The sequence below is a fragment of the Salarias fasciatus genome, chromosome 8, assembly GCF_902148845.1.
Source record: "Salarias fasciatus chromosome 8, fSalaFa1.1, whole genome shotgun sequence".
Taxonomy (NCBI): domain Eukaryota; kingdom Metazoa; phylum Chordata; class Actinopteri; order Blenniiformes; family Blenniidae; genus Salarias; species Salarias fasciatus.
Genome location: NC_043752.1, coordinates 14,600,247 through 14,627,437, shown reverse-complemented (window position 1 = coordinate 14,627,437; position 27,191 = coordinate 14,600,247). Strand labels below are relative to the sequence as shown.

Genomic DNA, 27,191 nt, shown 5'->3' with positions numbered 1-27,191 from the left:
ATCCTCTTGCGCCTCCTCAAAAGTCAGAATAATTCCAGGTGACAACACAAAGCGATACACCTTCAACGGAAACTGAAACGTGAGAAAACGTGCGCGCGCGCGCGCACACACACAGAGGGAGTGAGACAAGCAGACTGGAACTATCACGCGAGGCCACGAGCGCTCTCCTCAAACTGCCACCACAAACAGATTTTAGACGCTACAGTAATTCCTCCTTTTAACTCGGACCAGGGGAGCAGCTGACATGTTTGTTCTCTTTCGACGCGCGCGTTTTGGAGGCGGTTCACGCCCCTGTACGGCTCACTCCTTCTACATGCCCAAAACTGGAGGTGACGAGATGAAAACAAAACAAAAAAACACATTTTCTATTCTGCAGAAAAATACAATGAATATTCAGAATGTTAACACAAGCATGTATAATGTTACATATTGTGTAACTGACAGGAGAGAAAACCAGCGAACACATTCGGAGCACTTTGATCGGAATTTGGAAAACGATTAGAACTTCCCCGCTGAAGCTTGACCATCTGGTTGGGCGCCTCTCGCTCACTGTTTATTTACTAACACCATTTCAGTGCGATTCATTCTGGGCTTCGCTGGCAAGACAACCTCATTAGAACCGCCGGGGGGATTATAACAAAACGCCCCGCGAGCGCGCACGCCCATTACTACTGATTACACTATCTTAAAGAAAACAACTAATGCTCTCATTGTAGTGATTACTTTCTCCAATAAAGTGTCTCCAAATTGTTGCTAAGTTAGATATTAAGGCTGAAAGGACTCATCTTCTTCAGCCGCCTGGAAAACAGGTTACTGCTGTGAAAAAAAACTTTTATTTTTAGCCTTATTAGTGTATCTAAATTGCCTCTAGGTATGTCTGTCTTTGGCCTTTCTGTGTCTGTGATGAGACAGTATAGAATATGGATGGATGGAGGTTGAATGATGCGTAATGTTTTAATAAATTGGAAAAAAACAAACACTAAACTGAGCATCTGATGCTGTGAAGACCGACCACACAGGCTGTCCACCTCGGTTACGTTACCCGGCTGCTCCGAGGCGCGTGCCGCCCCTTCCAGGCAAATTAAATCCCTGTTGCTGTTTTTCCCCAACAACGGGGGAACTTCTGCATTTATTTACCACTGCAGGACAATAAATGAGTGAGTTATTCTCTAAATCTAAATCAGCGCCTCCTCTAACACGGCCCCAGAGGACCGGTGCCTGGAGCAAAAAACGCTCGGCCCTTAAATATCACTGCAGCTGGGCCTCGTCTGCAGGCTGCCACCGGCTCCTCTGGCCACGAAGCCTGGAGAGCTCTGCTCCTAATTAAACACCTCTCCAGTTTCTCCTGAAGATGTGACATTATGACAACATGCGTCCCAGTGTAAGAATAAACACAGGATCTGGAAGGGTCTGAATTCTCAGCCTGCCTCTCAAAGGGTTAGGGTTTGGAAATGTTTGATAGAAACAAACTGCGATAATCAATACGGGACATAATGCATGCAGGGGCCTTGAATGTCTCACTGGAAGCAAGAAGAACAGTCATTTGAACAGCGGGGATTTCTAATCCTTTCAGAAAACAAGAAGCGTGACGGCACCTCGGCGGTGACCTTTACTGTGGTCTCACAGGGGTCGGCATAGAGGAGGCAGGTGTTACTGAACCGTGTGTGTGTGTGTGTGTGTGTGTGCGTGCTCACCGTGATGGGTGAAGAGATCGCTGTGGACGATGTCGATCAGACAGTCCAGCTTCTGCTTCACCAGGCGACCCGGAGGGACCTTCAGGATGAACTCTGTGAACAGCTTGCTGCGGAGACCCGAGGAGAGCAAAAGGTGAAAACCGATCCGTCTTGTTGGGCTGGTTCACTGCTCCCAACCACCGACAATCACGCCAAATGCAATTAAAGGGTCCCAAACAAGCACACCGGCAACTGCCTGCCTGGCTAAAGGTGCAGGATATGACAGCAGAGAGGATAAAGTATTGGAGAGCTGTCAAGTGAGCCAACGGTACTGACCTGCGGTGAACTCCTGACAGCTCACCACTGTTATTGTTTTCAATTACAGCAGTGCTGCAATGCAGCGCCGCAAATCAATCACAGCGTCGCTGGCGTGCAGAAGCTTCACACACGAATAAAGAGGCAAAATCTGTTTCTACCATTACTAAACATTCACAGATTTCTCATCAGGGTCGTTGTAGAAGAAGAGGGACATTTACGGACGATTTCATCAAAGTTTGGTTCAATGACCGAAATGCCAATTAGGCAAAGTGCACCCACACAGGTCCACGGGAGAAGTTGAATCGGTCTAAAGGAGAGAAATTACCTGTGTGGGCGTCTGCCACCTTGGTCTCTACCGGCTACTCTCGCTCAGAGTTTGAACTGAATCACTGTTTACACAAAGCCTTAAAAGTGACGATTAAAAAAAAAAAAAGTCCACGCGCGTTTTGATAAGATTGGGCCGAATCTTCGGCGGCTGACAGTCTTCAAAGTTAAATCTGCATTCGTGCGAGCACAAAAACCCGGTGTTCTCCTCAACGAAGGGGGCCGGATGCTCATTATGCAGGCGAGCGGCGGCTCAAGGGGGACGCGAACGGCTCTGGCAGGGGATGAAACACCCCCCACCCCCACCCCCACCCCAAAGGCGTCCATTCAGTCGCCTCCAGCACAGCCACTCAGCCAGATTTGTGCAAACAACAGGAACAGCTGATGCCACCTCTGCTCATATAGGAGAGAGGAAAAAAAAAAAGAAAAGAAAAAGGAGCCGAGTGTGTGATTCACGGTCAGGTGAACGGTTCACGGTGACTACGGCTTTGAGAACGAGGCTAAATTGAAAAGCTTTCTTCCTAGTTGCACCCTCTTAAACTGCACTTGTTTTGGTGTCTCACGTGTTGCGGGACTGAAAATGACTCTCGGGGCGTAAAAAACAAAACACTCTACATCGGGCTTTTCAAGCTCCGTTTAGTTAAGGGGGAACATATAGCTGCTTTTGACAGACCAGAGAAATGAGAGCGCAAAGAAATACAAGATCACTTTGAATTTGTTCCATGTAATGGATGAAAAGTTTAAAAAAAAATAAAACAGCTGCGATCTTCTGTGTTTCTCTCCAGATTAATGTTGGTGAAAGTTTTTATAGTCTTTATGATTCAAGAATAAAACTCTAACAAACCTTAGGAAGATTACTGCACTCAGCCAGGAAGCCAGACTGTAGATGGATTCTTTGTTTCATACACTCGTTAAATCAGGAATTATGTAAAATGAGTAACAATGTGAGGACACTCTGCTGAACCCTGACCTGGACTCTGCTGCCCGAAGCACAGTTCAAGGTCAAAAACACACCTGTGTCTTTTATGCTATCGCAAAAATGCAATACGGCGCGACGATCGCCTCGAACGGCCGGATATTTACTGAAGCAAACGTGCGACAGCTCGGCGTTTTGCTGACAGATTGCGTTTCGTAAAGCGAAGGTGGACAGATTGTGTGAGCATCTTGTCACATAATTGTTGATTAATTCAGTAGGAGAATAAACAGAAACGGCTTCCATCGTCAAGCATATGGCCGCCCTGCTAAGAAACGACTCCGCTTCTTTATTTTTCTGTATAAAGGTGAACTGACAACTCTACAGTGGAGATTTAATCCAAGATTAAAGTTAAATTCATGGTGAAATATTTGAACAAATAATCTTATTGATGAAAAAGAAGCTGCATAAAAAGAATGAATTAAATACTGACAACTGAAACCAAATGGATTCCCTCAGAAATTACAATCTATCAACCGGAATTTAAAATAAAATGACACAGGAAAAGAACGTTTAAGTTCCATCTTCCTATAGACTAGTTTTTAATGAGCCAAGCTGCTCATTAACAAGCTTGCAGGAAAAAAAAAAAAAAAACGTACGTAGTTCTTAAAGAGCCACATAATTTATCATCTTGACAAGCTGACCTATACAACTACATGCATCTTTCTGCTTATTGTGTGTTTAATGACTTTAAAGCAGGAAGAGAACGGAGTGAAACGCGCGAGATTACCTGAGTTCCTTTGGATCAAAGACCAGCTTGACGTCGTTCACAATGGTGGGAATGTACTTCAGAGCAGCGCCCTTCACCGGAAGACAGGAAGAAGATGACAGGATCATTTATTTTGCTTTTGATGTGGAGTTTAGTCATCGTGTGAAATTTAGCAGCAGTGAAAATCTGTCATGTTAACAACATTTCAAAGTCCAAAACTATAATAACCGCACTTTCTTAGAGTTTAGAGCAGATCTGGGAAACTGGACACTGATTTTAATGGCACCGTTACTGCAAATCCTCTGAATGTGTGGATTTATAAAGCCTGAATTAAATGAAACGCGTCCAGTCTTTGTCCGTCATTACCACAATAAAGCATGATGAGCGCGCACACATTGTGAGTGACTGCCGAGCCATCCATTAATGATGAGAATGATAAACCAGGCGGACACTTTCCACTCTGGCTGCCGCTAAATGCCAGCCAGTGCGGGCTGGGCTGTTTATACAGCATCTGTGCAAATTAGCCTCCATGCCAGTGTGCCTCCCAGGGGTTGATTAGCCTTACAGATGTGGCACGGTGGACTTCAGCGGCTCCAGGCCGCCGCCGATTATGGTGCTACTGGTCAACACAGACATTAGGAGGCTGGTCAAAGACGTTAAGAGGTGACAACATTGAATCTGAAACATCATTCGCAAAATGTATTTTAATGACACCTTTTCAAGGGTCAAGTTCGTCTTTCTGGTATTTTAAATCTCATTGGATATTTTAGTGCTTCAACATGCACAAGCAGCCTGAGCCCGAGAACGGATTTCAAAGCTGTCGTTTGACTTTGATTCGGCGAGAAACCAGCCCCTCTTTCCGATAAAAGAAGCAATTTTAACAGGAAGCCGTCTTCCACTTTGTTCTCAGCAGCCACTAAACTCCCACCTGTTGTGCGGGGATGTTTTGTGTGAAGTGTCAACAGAAAAAAAAAAAAAAAGCAAAATGCCTCCTGCCCCTGCACTTTCCTTTCGCTTCACAGTCAACAGAAGCATGTGTTTGTGTTTTCTGCAAAGTTTCAGTCCCCGAGTGTGTGTGTATGTGTGTGTGTGTGCCAAAGTTTTCATGTGCACGTCTGTCCAGATGTTCATCGGGATTCAGGCTGTTTTTTTTTTTTCCAGCGGGGTATAATGGGACTGCTCGTTAGCCTGCACCTGTCACACCGCTTTCACACGGGCGGATCTGGGAAGAGACCAGGGCTCCTCGCTTTCGTGCCCGTTCCTCAAGATCAGTTTTTAATTTACTGACAGTAAAGCTAATATCTCACCCAATTACACAGCAACTGACTCCTAATTGACTCCTGAGCTTCTCGTATGGTTGACTGTGCACATGGATCTACTGTAGGTGTGCCAAGGTGCATGTACCCTGTGATTATGTTATCTCTAAAAACATAGGGGTGTGTGTGTGTGTGCGCGTGTGTGTGTGGGAGACAGAGTGAGATCAGTAAGTTTGGGGTACAATAAAGTTCGTGACGTGAATAGAAAAGAAAGGAAAAAGAAGCGAAACTGTGAAATAAATACCTTGAGGAGCAGCTAAAGAGCAGAAGGCCAGAGGAGACCCAGCAGGACAGTCAAGGTCAAGAGAGAAATGCAGGAAGAAAGAACACACACACACACACTTATACACACACAAACACATGGACAACGAGAATCAACACGGAACAGACATATACGACGTCTGGATGCTAGAAAAGACGAAAAGCTGCATCCTGGTCATCTAACGCCGACTGCTTCCATCCATCTACAAGATTATTCAATATTTCTAATAAGAAGTTCATTTAAAAGTTGTAAAATACACTTGTGGGTGTCTGACTGACTTTGAATGAATTAATCAAAATGTTTTTTAATAGGAAAAAAAAATCTACAATAGAAGAGCTTTAGGCTCGATAAAATGCAATGCAAAAGTGGTTTTTCATTTTCAGCTGATATGGCGAGTAGTTAAACTCTCATCAGTATATTCTGGTGAATTCAATACCTTCTGCGTTCAGAAAAAAAAAACATGTGGCTGGAGGTTTTTCTTGCTTTCAGACTGGACACAGGACGGTTTTCTCCCTCTGTCCAAATAGACCAACGTATCTCCTAAAGCTGGGTTATCTGGATCTTGTTTGCTTAATCCGTTGGAAATGATAACTTGTAATTTTACAGTGGATTACGAGGTGAAATTTATCTTGTCTGGATGCATAAATATTCGAGCACATAACCCCTTTAAGATTAAAGCTGCTTTCGGCAAATTTAATGATTTAAAAAAAAGGATACTACGTTATTATAAGCAGGCTTAGGAATCCCTAGAAAGTACATTTTATCAACTTTATACTTGAAAAGCTTTTCAGCAGCAAGCAAAAAATAGCTAGAGATATATTTACTGCACATAAACTAGACAGGGAACAGTCTGCTAATTTATTCCTATTCACAAAGTGAATAATCACATTTAACAGAATAATTACTACAAATCTAAGTGTTTATTTAGGATGTTTTCTAATATTTTTTTGCAGCAACACTGGAAAATCTACACAAAAAGACACAGAAAAGGAGAAACATGACGAGCAGGAAAAAAAAAAAACGTCCAACATTAATGTGTAATGAGCTGCTGTGTTAGTGCAAGTCCAGCAAGACGCATGCATATCCAATTACAGAGCGCCTCATCCGCAGCAGATTTATTTACTCTCCGCACAGCGGCGGACGCTTCCTGGCACGGAGTGTGCGCGGGAGCGGGCGGTCGGACTCGTGTGATAATCAGCCTACCTTCACCATGCCAGTGTTCTCTGAATTACTGTTCATCATGTCATTAAAGGATGTGAAAAGGTTCCTCAAGGACTCCATGAAGTCGGCCTCTCCTTTGTTCTCGTAGAGCCTGGGAGGAGATAAAGTGAAGAATTACACTGGCAGGCGATCACAAGAGCGCCGCTTGTTTCATCCCCGTGTAAACAAACCCCGCCCGCGCTCAGAACGACACCAGTTTGAAGCTTCATTGTTAAATCATTAAAAGTAGCCAACAGAAAAGGGCCCGCGTGTCTGCGTGTGTGTGTGTGTTTCCAATGCAAATATTCCTGGATCAGAACCACAGACATCACTCTTGCTGCCAGCCAGATTAGCATTTAAAACAACATGACAAGACCTCCGAGCACCTGCGTGCCGCCGCGTGGAAACAAAACAAAGAAGAAAAAAAAAAAAAATCGGAAAAATTAATGATCTATGCAAATGAGACTCTGCTGGAAAAGTACGCAAGGAGCAGAAAGCAAATGTCATGCTAAGGTTGGCTTGCTTTGCTCTGTAATCCGTCTCGAGTGGAGAATTTGGAGCGTCTGTTCTGCTAGTTTGAAAACGTGGAGCGAACACTTGAGACTGGAGTGGCGAAACCCAGCGATCAGAAAACACATGCATGTAAACATGGAAACAAATGAGGTTTTAAAAAAAAAAAATTATTATCTGCAGCTAAAATCAAAGCAGATTGAAGTGATCCGTCCCATTTCCCTGGCCTTTTTCCAGAGAGGCGGGGTTCTGCAGTGCCACAGCGTCTCGGGGGGATGGAAGTATTACACGCTACAGGTCAGTCACCGCCGGGGCTTTACAGGAATCATGGGATTAGAGGCATCCATCTCTGAGCTCCTGCAACAACTGCTCAAAGCAGCTGCTCACCTTCAGTACCGAGCTCCGCACAGCCACACCGCTCCCAGGTGACGCAGAGAAACTCCACAATTAAGGCCTTTCTCTGAAATTTCACAGAAGTCTCACGCTGACCTGTTTGAAAAAGTCAAAGAGCGGCTCATGCGGACTTGTCCATCTCTTCTCTCTCCCCAATAAAAGGCTCCAGCGAACTAACTTTAAAGTTTAGAAGAATTTAAACTTCGAGTCTGACTCAGCAACAACACCCCGAGAGAGCTGATGCTGGCAACCAATCAGAGAAAGCAGCCCCACGATCTCAACGACACAAGAAAAGAAAAGATTTTGCTTTTAGTTGTTTTTGAAAAGAAGCTCCTTGGCAGCCGCTGTGGAAACGGACCGCTGCGGAAGAGGCTGATGTGCGAGGTAAAGGACGGGGTGTCCTCTAGACATTGGAGAGAAAACCAATCAAACTCTGCACACTCAATTAGTCCAGGATCATACATCAGCCCATCAGACACAAACAGCTTCATTCCCGGGCTCTGCGGCATTATCGTCCATTTAACATCCCCCAAAGCCAATTATAACATCGGCTGTAGAAATGACTGCTCTCCCAAACCTGTCACATGTACCTGCTCTAGCTTCACTCCACACCTGTGGCACACTGTGGAGAACACAATCGATGCGGCACGCCGCATTGATTTTCTTGCGCAACCAGTGAGAAACCAAAGCATTATTCAATGAACAACAATGAAGAACGAAAAGAAACAAATTTAAGGAGATAAATCAAAACTGTTATCTCAGAAAATAGAGCTAGGTGTAGCTACATTCAGTCTGTTTTTTTCTTTTCTTTATTTTTTTTTATGCTACATTCAGTCTTGAAGGACACATTACTTCTTAATGGTGTCATTGCATACATGGATAACACACCAGCTCTGAGGAAATCATTCTGCTGACTATATTCTCTAAGTTTCTGGTAGAATTCCAGCTGTTACCATCATTTCTGTCTTATAAACTGTTGGGTCTGTCTCATCTTTCTTGCTCACTGAAGGTCAGATTTCTGTTTTATGTTTCCCAGCCTTGAACAGGAGAGTAAACAACGGACAAAACATTTCTATTTGTAAGACTTATCATAAGTGGACAAACAGAGGATTTCCCTATCAATCTTCTTTAGCTCATTGTATCTCCCCCTCACTGCTAATGCTGTCTGATGTGTGTATTGTGTGTATTGCGGTACGCACTGGTTGAAGAGGACCCTGGAGCGGACGATGAATTTGAAGATGTACTCCAGAGCCTTCATGGCCTTCAGCAGCTGCTCGGTCAGCTTCTCGGCGTTGTCCACGTAGTTCTTCAGAACTTTGGTCAGCTTCCTGTAAAACACGGTAACGCAGTGGGCCTCGCTGGCGCTCCAGTCCTGAAGCGGGACGTAATCGGTGACAGGTGGACTCACGTGTATGCCAGCGTCGCACTGAAATGCTTCCGAATGTAGGTCTCCAGCACAGGGTTAAAGTGCTGGAACTTCCTGTCCGCTATGAGTCCAATTATGAACACCTGTCAGAGAGCGAAGACAAGTTCATTATCATGTAAAACGCATGCCTCATAAGGGACGGCTAAAATAAAAAAAAAAAAAGGGGGAAAAAAATTGTCTGTCTTACTCAATATGCTGAATTAGACTGGGAAATTAAACAAGATTGCATTTGAGCAAAAAGCCATTTTCTCTCAATTCTCTCGCCTGCAGATAATCTGGGACGGCCGACAACACATTTCCTACCTCCTTTCTGAGGAAGACAAAACTGCTCTTTTGAGATGTAGCACACCATGTCAGACGGCGGCTAATAAGATCCGGCCAGATTCCTCCTCGTGCATTGAACCCAGCTTTTGCAGCCAGTAAGTTGGCATGGCAATGGAAAACGCCACCGCTGGCTCTACGCATACCGACGACACAGCGATCCCACATTAAATGCAGTATGTCTGCGTCTTCCCTCTCGAATTTCTGTTTATTTTGGTTTCAGTTCATCGGCTCAGGTTCTACACTTTCAAACTGACGGTTTTGTTTCCCTTGTAAGTTTCTCACTTAGGTAAAAAAAAAGAAAAAAGAAAAAAGTTGGCTTCAAGCAAAACGTATTAAATAAATTAGAAGCTCAGTTTAGCAGGCATCAAAAAACTACCTTGGAATGTGAAATGTTTCTCGGCGTATTTTATTTTGCGACCGAGCTGCAAATGTGTCAAAGTGTTTATTTCCCGTGGCGGAGGGCTGCGTTATGAATTATGCTCTGCCGAGGCCGTGCGCGCGTCGCTGCTTACCAAGGCATCAAACACCAGAGTGTCAAACGTGTCACTGTCAGAGTTTTCCATCATGATGTTGAAAAGAGCATCCAGAGTGTCTTGCAGGAACTGGAATGACAGATGCACAGCATGTAAAGACGGGCCAGCAACAAGATATGAACCTCAAAAAAAAAAAAAAAAAGAAGAAGCGAGAGAGAGAGAGAGAAGCAATGTCAAAATGACAAACGTCTGCATACGTCATTCAAATAACAAAACAAAAACCTGATGGAGATTTCTCTCTTTTCAGCGGGGTGTTTTTCATCCCGCTTGCGACATTAAAGTGATGAATCAGCTCAGCCCTAATTAATTACTCAGTCACGCACATCAAGCAGAGGGAGTCGTAAAAGTTTTAATGGCAATCATCTGTATTAACGTGAGCGACAGATCAGGGAAGCAGAGTTTATAGCAGCAGCACTGGACACTGAATATAACTCAAATCAGAAACAGCTTTTTGTATAACAACAAATATCAGTTCTAAATCTCACACCTTGTGATTGTGATTTACACCTGACAACACTAAACCACAGGAACAGAACTGTTAGCGGGGATTAGCGGTTAGCAGGTCACACTGAGGAGAGCGAGACGGTTTATCCTGTTGTGACAGTGTTGCACGCCGCCCGCTACACAGTCCTTACAGCTGTTAACACCACCTACAACGGTTTGGTTGGAGACAGCAATAATTTCCCTGTCAGCAGAACCTCCAGAAACACACACACACACACCCGTCCTCTCCGGGGAAACATGCTCCATTTACCCAGCCAATTCTGACACAATGTGAGAGCAGATGTAAAAGTGTGTGAAACACAGCCATCACTCTTTATTGTGCCTGGTCTGTCATCCGGGGAAGGATGGATTTCATCACGTCTTCAACGAGAAACAAAACGCGTTGTGCGGCGCTTCGAGCACCATTCAGACTCCTGGAGGCCGCATAGTGACACGGAGATAACAAGGGCGTGCTCGCTCACAAAGAGCTTTCAGGAACTTAAATTACAAAAAGGCCAACTGGTAACAAAATACTTGTTTAAGAGGTCGAACTCACAGTCCAGGCTTAGAAGAAAATATCGGTAATAAAGTGTTTGCGATGCCTGAGTGTTATTAAAAGCTCTCCTGACTCCCTCGGAGCACTTTAAAGACACTGACTCTAATGCGAGGGTAATAATAATCGCACCCCTGCGGTTTAATGAACTGGTCCAGCTGCGGTCGACGCATTGATCCCGCCGCATCGGATCAGTTTGGGTCAAGGACATCCTCAGATTCACTGCATCAAAACTTTCTCAGGAGAAAGATTCATTCATCCGCCCCACTCTGAGCATGTACAGGCTCTGCCTCCTCCCCCCTCCGGACAAGCTCCCTCCTTACAGGAGACATTTTCAAGGGTATAAAAAAATTGTGAAGAAACAGAGTCGTGATAGTAAGTTTGGGCTCTGAGTTTAAATCTGGAGCAGTGGAGACCGTTGGCTCTCTCACCTTCACGACCTCGCCACCTTCCACCTTCATCAGCTGCCGGAGGTTCTGCTGCAGGAGGCTGGTGTTGGAGCGCCACTTCAGCAGGCCCAGCAGGTCGACTGGAAGAGGAAAGGAAAAGGCTGTTACTACCATCCTACCAACATGGCGTCAGGAGAAGTGGGGCATCTGCACAAAATTCCAATTAGGGCTGAGGATTTGCCTTGAACGCGTGTTGGGGCCAGAATTCAGCACATTCACGTCAGGTTGTAAATCTTCCCCCCAAATACAGCGCGAGTCATTTTATTAGATGTCTCACTTTAATCACGCAAGTGACTTCAGGCACAAGAGCACGAGTCCCGATGTGATTAACCGCCCTCAGGGGAGCCCTTACTCAAAACACCTCCGGCAGATTATCAAAACGGCGGCTTAAAAACACATTTTTGTCCATTTGTAGGAGAGCTTTTTACGTCGTCGCCGCACAACATTTGTTTGCAGCGATACAGACGGTGAAGGATGCCTGCCACACGAACCGTTGAGGAAATAACTTAGGAGTACTGGTGCGAACCCACATCAGGTAAGCAAAAGCCGAGGCTGCAAAACAGGACTTCTAATGCGTTTTGTGTCATTCATGAAGAAAGTTGGGGCGATCTCGTCAATCTGACCTTGTGTTTTGCCTGGAATATGCACATAAATTGGGATTATGGAAAATAAAAAAGCATGGCAAGAAGCGGGAAGGGCATGTTGATAGTCATGATTCGAATTTGCAATTCGAGGTATCTTATCCGCTGCTGCGTATTTCTTATTCCACTCAGTTTTCAACATCAGTGGTAGTGAATCTGGAAAACCAGCGAATCATTATTGAATTATCAGTTACGTGGTTGTTATTTAACTGTAAAAAAACTCAAAGTTTTGTCTTTTTCAAAGAATTTTTAATTGATTCAGCATTTAAAAAAAAAAATCAGAGAAAACAAGACATTCTCATGTAAAAATACTTAAAGCGATACTTCAACATTTTGGCAAATTGGCCCATTTAGGACAATTCCCTAGTCATTTAGAACAACCTACTTACTTTTTTTGTGAGGGCGAGCTGTTTATTCAGCGGTGGGTCTGAGGAGAGCTTCACGGCGGACATAATGGAAGTGGACGGTACATTTGCTTCCCTCGTCAAACTCATCAAATACACAATCCAACAACCCCAAACAGTTTGGTGGACACGTTATAATCCGCACATTCACTACGCTGTGAAATATTTATGCAAAATTACGAGATTGAGTTGTTTTTGCGAAGATTGCTAAGACGGAACTACTTACTAAACATGGCGTCTGGGCGTAGTGATTTCAAAAGAAAAAGTAGTTCCCAGAATTTGCTTCAGTGTCGTAACGCTCCAATATTATTTGTAGGTGTTTCACAGCGAAGTGAATGTGCAGATTATATCGTGTCCACCCGAGTGTTTTGGGGTTGTTGGATTGTGTATTTGATGAGTTTGACGAGGGAAGCAAATGTACCGCCCACTTCCATTATGTCCGCCGTGAAGCTCTCCTCAGACCCACCGCTGAATAAACAACAGCTCGCCCTCACAAAAAAAGTAAGTAGGCTGTTCTAAATGATGACTAGGGAATTGTCCTAAATGGGCCAATTTGCCAAAATGTTGAAGTATCGCTTTAAAACAGTTATTTAGATACCTTTAGTGAATAATTTTTAATGCTAATTTGAGTTTATTTTTATTATTGCTTGCTCACTAAGTTTGTACAGAAAAAGTTCAGACAGGAGTTTTACCTGACTCAACTGATTACAGGCTTTTTTGTTTTGGGGTTTTTTTTTGGCCTTCTTGGGCTCCCCTACTCCACGCAGCTCCAGCCCCCTGTCCGCCATGCCTGATTGGCTGTGAGCGAGTCGATCAGGCGTGGCGACACAGTGATGGATGCCGATCATCTGTAAAGCTGACAACCTATCAGGCTTCAGTCACAAGACCCCCCCCCCCCACCGCTGTCTAAACTCGCGGGGATCTCCTGCCCCAAGGAGATATAGATTTGGAAATTGGACGCTTTCGTGCCTCGGCGAGACAAATGGAATAAAATGAGGATGAATCATCAGACGGGTCGGCCCCACTGGGGCGCCAGCCGTTGTGAGAGGACGAACTGTGTGCGGCACGCGGGACAAGCGAGGCACCGGGGGGGGGGGGGGGGAATCCACGGAAAACAGCACCGAGCGGATTCAACAAATAACATCTGCTGGAGGATGGAGGATCTGCAGGCATCCACATATAAAAGACCCTGCAAGGTTGGCAGACGGGGACTTGAAATAATTCATCATGAGAAAATAGGTTACAATGTCACAAGTTAAACTCAGATTATCATCTGCATGTTTGTTTTCCATGCAACTCTGCTGAAAACATCCTTTTGTTCATTGTTCACAAGCAGCAAATTCTTTTTCCCACATTAGTAACAAACCGTCTGTGTGGTTCTTCAACCGAGAAGTCCACACTTTTTCAGCTACGGTTACAAAATCCTTACTTTGTTCATAAAACATGTTTTACTGGCAGCCAAGGGAGGAAGGGTATTTTAATATCTTTCACTGGGCCAGGTTCAGTCTCGGTCCGGGTGTCATTAAATCTATGCTTCTCCTCGGGACTTCGTGGCGAATACCCGGGAAAAGTCGGCAGCCACTTCACACAAGATCCCTGCTCTCAGAGGCCGTCCGCATAAATCAAGCTTAATTAAAAAAAAAAAAGAGTGTTTCGTCTCAGATGCGGGGATCGGCAGTGAGGTGTCGTGTGTGTGTGAGGTGAGCTGTCAGATGCAGGGGGCATTTCTGCTCATTCTGCTTTTTCAATAAGTGCTCAGGAGGAAACCTCTCGAGTGGAACTGGCTGCATGTGAACCGAGTGGTTAATGGACGCCTTCAGACCAACTTACAGTGGAAATACTTGTTATTTTTTATTTAGGATTACCATTGATTGAATAATCTATCCCCTGGACACTGTAGATCAGTAAAATATGACAACGGTAAGAGAAAAGCTTGTTAAGCGCAAAATGCAAAAAGTTCCTGACTGGTAATTGGATAAAAAAAAAAGTGTGGCAGTAGTTAGAATTGCTGTTTCCATGCATAGGGTTGATGTTTATGCATGGCTGCAGCGGTATAGAAATGTGATGAATGGCAGGACGGATGGCTGGACTCCAGGTTCTTCTCAAAATAATAAGAAAAAAGGGACTGATATTATATCTTAATATTAAATGACGAGACTTCAAGCGACGTGCACGGCGTCCTGTTCAATCAAACTCAGCGTTTTGAGGCCGTCTCATCCCCGGGCGCCTTAAATATGACCACCAGGTAAACATCAGCAGCGGCGCCGCTTCACGGGGATAAATCTGCCCACCAGGACACACACACACACACACACACACACACCACTGCGCCTCGCTTCCACACGGGATGAAGAGAAGGAACATAAAAGGAAGAGAGAAGAGGAGGGAGCTGAATGATACGGCTTCACGTGCCGAGCGCCAGACGTCTGCATAACGGTTGAGGCGACGCTTTGCGCCGCTCGCTCCCTTTTCTCCGGCTGGTGTAATCAGTGTGGGCAGGCCCCCCTCCTGTAATTGAGATTCATTGACATTACCACCCCCTGAGTGGAGGAGGAGGAGTACACACACACACACACACAAACACACACTCATACACACACAGCTGTATTTAAAAAACATCTTATACCGCAGACTAAACTTAATAACCCTCAAAGGGAACATTACTGTAACAACGAGCGACGCCCACTTTTTTCACACGGGACTCCGACAGCAGAATCCCAAACATCTAACCTCCTCATTACCGGGGTTTTACCGACATTCGTTGTGTGAGCTATCGGGGCGATATTTGAGGAAACAAGAAGAACAACAACAAAAAAAAATCTGCTTCTTCTTTGATGCGCATTAACAGTAAAACTCGCCACAAGGTCACCGCATTAAGGCGGCTGCTGCGTCATTAGAGACTTTTAGAGATGATCGAGAGAGAGAGGAAGAAAATGTAACTGTGCTGCACATCATCGACTATGTTTTGTGTCGTTTGGGGACTTTTGTAATCACACAACCAGGACCTGAGATGGCATCTTCAACTTTTAAGGTCATAAAACTTTTTGCAATTCCTACAGACGGATGAAGTGACTGGCGCCACCCCCCCCCCCCCAAAAAAAAAAAGTTTGTATCTGAAGACGATGAGTTCATCGCATTCACATTACAAAGCCAACAACTTTTATTGATAGCAGAAACAGGTTCATTCATGTGACGCCATGGGTGAAATAAGGTGCACTGGGGTACTTTAAGAGCAATTTCCGTGCATCAAGACGTGGACTGTCTTCTTTTAAAGTTATGGCTATTCTTCTTCTTGCTTCTGTCATACACAAATACTACTGTAGTAGCAGCGGTTATTTTTATTATTACTACTGCTGGTGTCATTATCATCATCACCATTTACTGAAACTTTCCAGCCCCTTAATGTATGTTTTGCTGGCTTTGATGAACTACACCTTCAAGATGGCCTCTGAGCACTATCGATCAATACATGTAACGTTGAAGTGATTAGAAAAAATATGAATTTCAATCTTGACAAACTTAGAAACTTGCCTGTTGTATTATACACATGCTGGAATGGCTCTGAGAAATGTAACCTTGCAGGCAAAAACATCAATCAAGACAGAAAAGAATCTAAACTCTTGAAGATGTAATTTCTCTTTTTTTTTTTTGTGTGTGTGTGTGTGTGTTTAATTGGGCTGACTTCACGTGGCCTCACTCACTAAAACATAAGGTCAAGCATTCCTGTAAGGAGGATTTAAAAATGGATTATATCATGTTTAACACCTGAAGAAGAGAAAACCCGGCCCGCTGTTATTCTTCTTTAAGCCCTTCAAAGGGATTATTCAAAGGATTACGAACCACACTCACTAATTTGTTTCAACAGTTCACTTTGCCCTTGGTTGACTATTTAAAATTATCTTTGTTTTACCGTGGATAAAAACACAGCGGCGTGATGCAATTCTTATTCAAACAGGGCTTTCTGTGGGTGAGTGAAACAATTAATTTCAATTCCAGTCAAAGTTGGCCTGCGGTGGATCTGCTCTCCGCTCTCGCTCTCGGGCTGCGGCCAAAAAAACGCCAACAGGAATGAGGAAACTCGGTTCGGCTCTAATTAAAAGAGTGACAGAGAATACCAAAAAGAAAGAAACAAAGAGGCACAACATTACATGAAGAAAAAAAAAAAAAAAAAAAAAAAAACACGTTTCTGCGCGTCTGTTTAAAGTCACTGTGAAATCAGAGCTTGACCCAGCGGAGCAGCTTTTCACACAATCCGCACTCAGGAAATGCCAACACATCCGAGAGCGTTTACACTGCCGTCTGTAGGGATTCATAAACATGGAGGACGGCTTGGTGGGAACGCCGGGCCTTGAATTCCTGAACGCGTGAGCCACAGGGAAGAGATGGGGAAAATTCCTCTGCTTAATAAGTGCTGATCTCCTCATAATACCGCAAGAAAAAAGAAGTAGATTTAAAAATAAATAAATAAACAAAACTAAACATATTGCCAGATTGACAAGGTCCTGGAAGGCTAGTTTCCAAATGAAAGAATCAAAACAGCTGAGCCGAGTCGGTGGTTACCGTTCTGCGTGAGCTTGGTGGAGCAGACCAGGGTGGAGATCTGGAAGGAGTCCTTGCTGATGGTGCAGGTCCCGAGGTTCTGGGTGCTTTTCCCCGTGGTGGAGTAGCCCTTCTCCTCCAGCTCCAGCTTGGTGGAGGGGAGGTTCAGGTACAGCGACGAGTCCTCCAGCTTCTTGGCCTCAGCCTGGCGTAACACAGTCTTCAATTATTTAATGAAATAAGTCGACTCCAAGTAGGGTTTTTTTCCCCCCAACATTTTATTACAGGAGGAACAAAAAGACTTGCCAACTGTTGATGACAAATATTGAAAAGTGTGGATTTTTTTTTTTCCCCTCAAATAAACTTTTTAATTACTACAAATTAGCACCGTAACGCAAAGGCATCATTATGCAAAATATTTAAATTGGAAGGTAATTTCATCTCATTGTGGCGGTTGAAGCGTAATAGCTACATAGTTTTCCACAGAGGGCAGGAAGCTAGGCTGTTATTATGGCCCTCGCTATATGTTTCTTTTTTTTTTTTTTCCATATTCATGTCATGAGGAGCGTGGGTTCGCCTGACTTGCAGGCAGTCAGTATTAAAAAAAAAAACCAAAAAACACTGTTCTTCCTACAGGCCAATAAGTTTATTGTGTAATGATGTCAAAATACTAAGTGCCATTCTGGCCAAAAGGCTACAAAGAGTTATAAATAAATTAATTAACCCCGATCAGTCAGGATTCATTCCAAAAAGGCTAGGCATAAATAATATCAGACGCACCCTAAACATGTCAACAGCTTGAGAGGATATCCACCCATCAATGCTTCTCAGTCTGGATGCTGAGAAGGCATTTCACCGAGTGGACTGGATGTTTCTAAAACAGGTCTTGGAAAAAATGGGCTTTGACAAATGTTTTACCGATTGGTTTGATGTACTGTACTCAGAGCCCACCTCGAGAGTACGTGTTAACGGTCATATGTCGGAAAAGTTTCCTTTAAAAAGAGGTACACGTCAAGAAAGAGTTTTATTGGAAAGTGAATGTGAGATACTTTAAAACGCCTTTTTTTAATTTCTAAATTTGACAAGACAAAAACAAATTTGTGCTGGAGGCAATGTGGACATATTGGGGATCGTACACACATTTTTTGGGACTGTCCAAAACTGAAAACATCTTGGGAGGGAATCAGGGGGGAAATTTCAAAATTATTTCAAATTTATATCGAGCTCGACCCGCTGATCTTTGTGTTTGGAGTACTCTCTGTAAAGGTTTTAAATAAGGATGAAAACTACCTTCTAAATATAATGTTTCTGATGGCAAAAAAAAATGATAACAATTTTGTGGTGCAAACCATCTCCCCCTACAGTGAACCAATGGAAAGAGAGGATTACAAAGGTATATTTGATGGAAAAAATTACTGCACAGTTGAATTTGAACATTGAACATTGAATTATTCAAAAAGAGATGGAATCCACTGATAAAACACTTAAATTTAGTATGAGGGTTATAAGTACTAGTAACGAGAATTTAGGTTGAACTGGGTATCCTAATATGTGTATTACTTTATCAAAGTGCTATTTGTGAACACACTTTCATGACTATTTTGCCGAACTGTTCATTTTTGGTTACATTTGTTTTTATTTTATTATTTGTACTATATTGAAGCTGTTCTTGAAGCTTTTTCTTTACACTGAAACAGAATGTGTACGAGTGAAGATTGTGAAGCTTGAAATATCAATAAACTTTGTTCCAAAAAAACAAAACAAAAACAACAACATGAATCAATTTCTAACTGTCGTACGGGATATTTTTCACAATTACCTTGTAGACGATGAGATCGTGCTCGCCGTCCCTCAGAGTCGTCCCATCGTACCTCATCAGCTTCACAAAAGACAGGGCAAATATCTTTTCTGATTTATCTTTGGCTGCGGGACGAAGAAAAGGAATTCATGAGGAAGGCGGAAGAAAGAAGCCACTGCTTCTTACAATTTTCAGGGTGAAAAAAAAAAAAGAGCACTTTTGGTTTTGGTGTAATTTTGCAGACTCATGCAGTGAATCTATGTTTGCTGTGTAACAAAATGAGCCTCTTTGTAACAACACGCACTCATTTTAAAGAAAGCGCTGTTATCCGAGCGAAGCCGTTTCTATCAATATATCTGCTGTCCACTTTGCATACGAACGATCTGCTGTTTATGTGGATTAGCATATGAATAAGCGTAAGCACTTCATCCTGAAGCCGCAGTGGTGAACAGTTAATCCCACCGGAGTGGAGAGAAGATGCCTGTTGGCCGTGTGGACGCGCACACACACGTGTCGCATAAATAAGGAGGAGAGTTACTGCTCCGTCCCGGAACCGGGCGTGAGGACAGGACCGCATATATCAAGCGTGTGGATCAACAAGCTCAAATTTACGCGCGGGGAGGTGCGAGCCATCGACGTGTCTCTCATATTCTATCTGCATAAATCCCCTCGCTGGTTTGAGGTCTTTAAACGCGCTGGTGAATAATTGCTGGGCTTTGGGAATCCGGTGAAGGTAAAACTATGTCGACATGCCACACGGTGTCGTTAAATGTAAGTCAAACGCTGAGAGCAGAAAGGTCAATGTGAGGACAGGCCGAGTCCAGTCCGTCTGGAAGTTCTGCGCCTCTGAGGTCTGGCCGTCGCTTCGGATTTATAGCGGGTAGGCCGCGCCGCGTTTTACGGCCTCCCCTCGACCCCGCTCACCTGGCATTGGCACAATGACGGATGAAACAGATGTGACAAGATGGCGGCAATCTTTTACGGCCGAGGCGGCCGCAGTGATAGCAGCCATCAGTCTGATGAGGCCTGACAGCGTTAAGAGGAGCGGTCCGACGGAGAACCGGCCCAATTCTTCACCGAGGGGCCAAGATACTGAGCGGATGAGTTCCACTAGTGGCCGTCCTGAGCAGCTCTGTCACTTCGGGTTTCAGATAAAGGTTCATTTGGAGCTGAGAGGACAGTGGAGGAAGACCGAGGCCTGACGCTGAAAGGCATGACAGACCGTCTCTGAGCTGCTCTTCATCACACGAGCGCCTGAAGACTTCCCTTCCCCTTCAAAGAAGTCCTTTGTAAATGTTTTAAATCGCCATCACTTCCGAATTCTGCTTTTACAGATTGATTATAGACCGTGTGAGAAGTTTATTTATGGGTCCAAGCAGGAGTGTGCACTCCTTGCATGTTTATCTTTATGGTTTCATTCCAAAGACGTGCGCAGAGACGGAATACGGAAATCCGTATCCAGTATTTATGGGTCTAACGGTCTGTGAACCCCATGAGTAATCCTGTTGAATGTTGGGTTTTATCACATCAATTTGAACTTAAAATCAGTGCAGTAATGAATATTCTTGGAAAAGTTAAGCTTAAGGCTGAGCAAAGCAACATTATTTCACAAAATTGATGGTCTAACTCCAGCATTCCCCCAACCGACGACATTTTAGCAGCCATTACTTGTAAAATCTTGAATCCTTCACTACTCTGGTGTCCTCCTGTGTGCCGGAGCTGCCTCCGGACGCTCTGCACCCTCCTCCTCCTCCGTGCAGCTCCTCTAAGATTCCTGTCCGCATTCTGTCACAGCCGAGCGGCGCTGAGGTGTTCGGCTTTCATTTGGGATTGAAACTAGACTTGAAGTGTCATTTTGCATTTGGTCTCCAGCAGAGAAACGCGCAGAGATAACAGTTTAGGCCTGACGCGCAGTGACAGGGAGGATAAATCGCATCAGTCAGCCTTCTTGTCTGCTGCTACAGGTGATCGGACGGCGGGGAAGGTAAATTCAGCACATATGAATGTGATTTTTTTAAACGTTTAATGAAAATTAGCTTTTTATTCAAACATCTAATTTGTTTTCGAAGCTTAGATGTGATTGAAATGCAGATTTATGAGATTTTTATTCCCATTTTCCATCTCTGTCTCTCCCGACAGGTTAAAGTTTGGCAGCCTCAGCACGGCGCGTCCCTGCAGTCCCAGAGTCACTCGAGGTGAGCCACTTCCTGAAGTAACCATTACGGCGAGATAACGGAGAGTCGCGGAGTTTCAAAGGCATGTCTCGTAACAGCATTAGCTCTCCGGAGGAGCGAGGTGCCGAGCATGACAAGAGAGCTCTCCGGGTGGATTATAAGCCGGCGCTGAGCCCTGAGACCTCGCAATTTCCTGCAAAACCACCTGCGCACAGGTGAAAAGCAAACAAAGCCGTGGGATTTTGGAGCGAGGGGCCGACATGGACCGGAGATTACAGAAATGGTGTGCCGTTCCGTGTCAGTATCCTGTAAGTTGCTCGTTGCCATCTGTGCCACTGGAGTAAGGATGCTGGAGGGGGATGCCTTGCCATGTGGCATGCAGATGGTTTGGCAAGGCTGTCAGCGCACGGCTTTCCTCTCCCAATACTAGAAAGGATAACGTAAGGTCATACACCGCCGACGGTATTCAGGCTCAATAAACAGACGAGCGCCCGGAGGCGTTTTTTTCACATCCAGCTGCGGTTCCTGACAGGCGGCTCGATGATTCCACCGCGCTCAGGATAATCACAATAAGGCCTCTGATTAATGAGGCAACAGGTGAGCGTTAAAGTATTCATCGCTGCGCAACACATCTGCTCGGATCGGATTTATAGTGGTTAGATCAGCAGCCAACTGTGCAGCCAGTCGTCAAAAAAAAAAAAAAAAAAAAAAAAAACCAACTGATTATTCACAAGCTGACATTTATACTCACAGTCCTGCGATGAGCGATGACGGAAAGTGAACCGCAAGTGGCTTCGGTTCACGTCTTCGATGGGAATCGCGACCTGAGATGAAGCACAAGCTGGGTTCAAACCCACAGTCACACTGCAGCGCTTCACAAATTATATCAGTAAAGAAGTAAACAAGAAAATAAGCATAAATATATGTTGAGGACCAGTAACTGTATATATATATGCATAAATTTCAGCACCGCTGATTTTCACTAGTGTTTATTGTTGTTCTTCTCTTTCTACCAGACACCAAAATCATCTGCTGCAAATGAGGAGCAATAATAACCTGATTCGTAGCGACTAATTGATGTGAGAGCTGGATTGTAAAATCATGACGAACCGTAATGAAGACAAATAGGGAGCGCGAGCGCCGGCACACCAACCTTTATTGTTTCGAACCAGCGCGGCTGCTTCACTTGGTAGTAGATGACGGATTTGTACTCATTAATCCCATCATCTCCAGCCCCGGGGAAAATCACATTCTAGATGGAAAAACAAAGATAATACATGATATTTAGGGGATCAAGCGATTTAACTGTTTATCGAAGTTTACCGAGAGAACTTCTAAGTTAATTTGAAGCAGCAAAGTCATGACGGTTAAACCGTTATCACTTCGTCAACACATTAGCGCGGCCGCAGCATGTGGAAAATTGCCTGGCACTTATTTCATAAAAATACAGTCCCCCCGGGTAGAAAGCCTTAATATAGCAGAATGGCCGTTAAAAGACTGGATGCACTTTATGCATGAGCACCTGTGTGCTGGCTGCCCATCTCGTGACAGCGCTGTGGAAGAGAAGAAATAAATGAGAAATTAATTATTTAAGGAGGAGCGGCGGCGGCTGGGCGCAGTGGAGTCGCCCAGCTGGTGCTTGATGGATCCAGCCCTGTAAATTGGTCTTCCTGGTGCGTCTCCTACAACGGGTCAGAGTGCGTATGTAAAATACCACGGGGGGACGGCGGGACAGCGGATGGCATGCCCGCCTTGTTTTCTATCACTCTTTCCTTGGCGGGGCTACCTTTGTTTCCCCCTCCCACTACTCCAGCTGACTCCCCCGGCCGGTTAGCGCGCCGCCGCTGACACACTCCTTCACTAATGCTTTCTGACAACCGGCAATTATGAGGAACAACAGAAGCCCCGTCTCCCCGAGCCAGGCTCGGCGGATACGGGGGGCAGGTGCTCGCTCCGGCATCTGTGGTCCGTCACCGAGTGGCCGGGGTTCCTGGCAGCCCCAGATGATTTTTTTTGGGGGAGAGGGACAGAGTGAACGAGGTCTTGCTGCAGGTGAGAGGGTTTTTCTGGAAGGTGCGCTAATATGCCAAGGCGATAAGAAGTTACTGTCCGGGCTCTCACATCACAAATCCTCTTTAAAAGAGATGGAGAGTGATAAAAGTCCAGAGGCAAGAGGAGAGCGGAGCTCTGTGAGTAAAAGAAACGATAAAATGTTTGAGAAAGTGACAGAAACAGCCGAAGAGAAGCCACAAGAAGTGAAACTCTCAAAGTAAACCTATTATGAAAACTTGTCTTATCTCTCTCAAGTAGATTTTGTAATTTTAAGCGAGAAGGTTTCATGACAGGTTTACCTAGAAGATATGACAAAAACAAAACATCGCTGCTTCTCAAGTGCAACTCCACTTCAAGGCGACCACAGAGAAACTTTCTGTCGCTGAGCGTCACACTCAAACTGCCGCAGACAGACAAGGAGTCGCCATGCTTCTCATCTCGGGAACAGAATATTCTTTTGGCCAATTAAATCCAGGAAGGAAGAGGGAGAGAAATTCACCAATTAGCACCGGTCCCTGGAGAGCGGAGCAGATGAGACTGAACATCTGAAAAGGAGAGAGATGATCCGGCAGCGAAGGAGCAACGAGACGAGAACTGGTCCACACGCGATCGGGTCGATGTCTCAGTAAATCTGACTGAGGAGGGACTTCCTGTAAACACTTTCATCTGTCTGAGCTCTCTATGGCACCAACTCTTTCTAGATTACAGATTCTCGCTGCTATAGGAGACGTATGGATTGATTAAATGTAATTAATGGCATTAAGACGAAAAGCTGGCTGTCAGTATAATTAACCTGATCTCTGCGCGCGAGAACTGTAAATTTAATTCAAATAAATTTACGACATTTTAAAACAGCTTGGAGGGAAGCCGTTCTTCTAACTTCATTAAGCCGGGGTAATTACACCAGAAGGGAAACGCTGATCCCACATAACTCATCGCTGCGCTGCCCGCACTGTCTGTCCACATTGCTGGGAGTCTGTAACCGCCGCCGACAGCGACGTAGCTCGATTCCCGTAGCGGCGAGCCAAATTTTAGGCTACTCAATCAACCACAAAGCACCGATATTGCATTCTGTCATTTCTGACAGGCGGCGGAGGCTCACGGCATGGCCTGTGTATCACACTGTTTTATAGGGGTCCTGGTCAGTTAGGCAGAGTGCTGAGCGGTGTGAGATTTAAAGCAAGCCTGCTGAATCATACACTGAATTGGCGATCGGCTGGAGCGCTTGTGTCCTGAATGCTGAGAGCGAGCCGGACCCGAGAAAAATGCGAAATGCGGGGGACCTTAGTATTCCCCGGCCGTACCTCCAGCTTCTTGCCGTCCTCGTCGTAGACCGACATGGTCACCTCCACGTTTTTGGGTGTAGTTTTGCTCCCCTTGTCAAAATCCCCCTGAACCAGCGTCACGTAGATGTCGTTTCGAACATCACCTTTAGAAAAAAGAAGAAGTAGTGTGGTTATACATCAAAAGTCACTAAACTCTTTGATACTTACGCCCATTTTCTTATAATAATAACCAGGTATGACCTACCGGGCATGATGATCTCGGGGAATCCCATCTTGCGAGCCACCGCTGTCGATCGGTCCACCAGGTGAGGGAAGTCCTTCCTTATCTGATGGATGTCTCCAGGAAGCAGCTTCAGTGTCACCCACAGGCCTGGGGACGCAATCGAGGCAATGACGGGAAGGAAGGGAGTGAGGGAGGGAGGGAGGGAAGGGGGGGGGGGGGGAATGATGGGGGAATCACGATAACATCATAAGAAGACAGCGGCAGAGATAACCGCCCTGGGAAAATACCGACGAGAGACTTCCGCACGCGCTTCGCCCCGTCAGCTGTCACGGTGACACGGAATAGCCGGAGGGCAAGACACGGAGTGAGAAGCTGCCCCGAGGAATATGATTAAGAAAACATCATTTGGGGAAGGGAGGCCTTTTGTCGCGCTCGGTTCAAAGTGCCACGCAGCGCAAACGGAGCGACGAAAAGCTCCGACGCCTCCCACCTGAAGACATCAAAGTCCCGCGCTGCCGTCACAAAACAATTCATTCATTTGTTTAGATGGTTAAAGGCTGTTTGACATCGACTCTACGATACTGAGCGATAAATATACATAAATGCCTCGCAGCTTCTATTTCAGATTCGACAAAACATAATTCCTGTGTGAAATAAGTCCCTCAGACGTGATCTGGAACAAAAGCCTAATCCTGCATACCGAGTTAATAGAAAAGGAAATGTTTTTTTTTTTCATGGCAAAGAAATAGCTGTGGGGCACTATAGATTATAAAAATCCTCCTTTCATTTTCATTGCAAAGTGTATGATAATTCACTCCATAACCCCGGACTTCTACAGTCTCTCACTGCGTTTATAAGAGAAGTGACGTTCACAGTGGAGGATTCAAAGTGTGGAGAACTACCCTGGAAAACCTGAGAGAAAGAAGCGTGTTGGGAAACGGAATCATTATGAAGGAAACGGCCTTAAAGGGACTTTTACGGCATTTTCTTTTGTTTGCTTGTGTCTTTCTTGGGAGTTGCAAAGTGATCCAGGTTTCAGGCTCTGTAAGCACATGTCTAAAGGTGGCATCGCTCCCTTTTAATATTCTCTCGGGGAAAAAAACAAAAGCAGCGGGAAAGCCGCACGTTTGAGCCGGACCCGACTTTAAAAAAGGAACCAATTAAAGCGGGCGGCGGAGCGCTCACTCACAGGCCACATAAGTGACCGGTCGCTGTCAACCCCGACGGCTTTATTCACTTCCACTTTCCAGACCTCACATTGTTATGAGTGACACTCCCCCCCCCCCCCCCCCCCCTCCAGCCTGGCTGGAATTCTTTTGATATGCGAGCGTGACCGAAACAGCTGCTATCAGCACTCCGCTGTTCCTCCCAGTGTGGGCTGAAGCAAACCTGACATTTATCCAAGTACATCTTTATCGAGCGTGATGATACCGCGCCGACCGCCGCGTTGTCTCCTCCCCACCGGCAGCACAAATCCCTCCGGACGAGCCAAGTCTCTCCTCGAAACCAACGCTTTAAATCATGAATAAGATAAGCTGCTGGCTGCAGAAAAGTCACAACTTTAATTAGTAGCTTGGTCGCTTTTCACTGTGACGAAGCTACTAGATATGATTTGTTGCGTGTTTGTTTTAGGGGAGAATTAAAGTCTAGAAATGTAATATAGTAAGTAAAAGCTCAGTATGAGTCTAATTGTGTTTTCTTGCACAAGACGATCGAAATTCGAAACTGTAAAATGTTTCACTGATCTCTAAAACTAGAAGACGAGGCCGGCGTTAACGCTCCTCCCTCGGCGCCGTACCTTGGCCCTTGTGATTGACCTCTTTGGCGGTGATGACTTTGTTGATGACCGTCTGGAGGAAGTCGCTCTCTCCTGCCACCCTGGGTGAAAAACGGGAGATGTTCAGCTGCTTGTGGCGGATGGCATCATCCAGCGCTAGCCTGCAGGATGCACACGACAGGCAAACGCCACGGAGAGGAGGAGGAGGAGGAGGAGGAGGAGGAGGAGGAGGAGGAGGAGGAGGAGGAGGAGGCGGACACAGAGGAGGACAAGGAGCGGGGCGGGAGGAGCCACAGGATGACGACGGTGAGGAGGAAGAGGGACGGAGAACAAGAGAGAGAGAGAGAGAGACACACACACACCGAGGAGTGATGCGAATACCATGACAGACATGAAGCCACTTGTTAGCAGTTAACAGTGAGGCAGGATGGGTAATGGAGGAAACACACAGAGAAACCATAATTTAGGAAATGAGGTCTGGACTCCGGAGCCAGTCAATCAGTGTGAGGCTCGACCCGCACACCCTCCGTCTCCATTTGCTTTCAAAGCACGAAACGTCAGGCTGTAAATAACCGTCAGCCAGAACAAACTCGCTACGGTGATAATATTATGCAGATTTTCATATGTGGCGAGCAACAGATGCCTTAAAGAGAACTTTTGTGCGGAGCATAAGAGGGGAGCAGATGTGATCGGGGGAGGCGCCGCGTTGGAAGCAGCTGCCAGAGAAACGTGTGTGTCATGGGCAGAGACGGCGTCTGCCGTGTGGCGGACTCTTAAACAGAAAGAGGAGAGCATGGAGGAGAAGATAGTGGTGGTGACGGCACGGCGGTGCATAGCACTTGAACTTTTCC

The 27,191-nt window shown here is 45.3% G+C and overlaps 1 protein-coding gene across 3 annotated transcripts in view; it reads right to left on the bottom strand.

Annotated features, from left to right (window-relative positions):
- dock1 (dedicator of cytokinesis 1) overlaps positions 1–27,191 on the bottom strand; it is a 135,922-nt gene that overhangs the window by 84,857 nt on the left and 23,874 nt on the right. The window contains exons 12-26 of one of the 3 annotated variants that reach the window (XM_030097503.1): positions 26,362–26,501; positions 24,585–24,710; positions 24,359–24,483; positions 22,156–22,254; positions 21,754–21,826; positions 18,850–18,953; positions 17,052–17,235; positions 11,429–11,526; positions 9,941–10,030; positions 9,087–9,187; positions 8,878–9,006; positions 6,779–6,887; positions 5,558–5,569; positions 4,019–4,089; positions 1,695–1,801 (exon numbers count right to left, since the gene is read on the bottom strand). In XM_030097503.1, the coding sequence (XP_029953363.1) occupies positions 1,695–1,801; positions 4,019–4,089; positions 5,558–5,569; positions 6,779–6,887; positions 8,878–9,006; positions 9,087–9,187; positions 9,941–10,030; positions 11,429–11,526; positions 17,052–17,235; positions 18,850–18,953; positions 21,754–21,826; positions 22,156–22,254; positions 24,359–24,483; positions 24,585–24,710; positions 26,362–26,501 (1,568 nt within the window). The remainder of the gene's footprint in view (positions 1–1,694; positions 1,802–4,018; positions 4,090–5,557; positions 5,570–6,778; positions 6,888–8,877; positions 9,007–9,086; positions 9,188–9,940; positions 10,031–11,428; positions 11,527–17,051; positions 17,236–18,849; positions 18,954–21,753; positions 21,827–22,155; positions 22,255–24,358; positions 24,484–24,584; positions 24,711–26,361; positions 26,502–27,191) is intronic. The other 2 variants (XM_030097504.1, XM_030097505.1) reach the window with 2 other exon arrangements.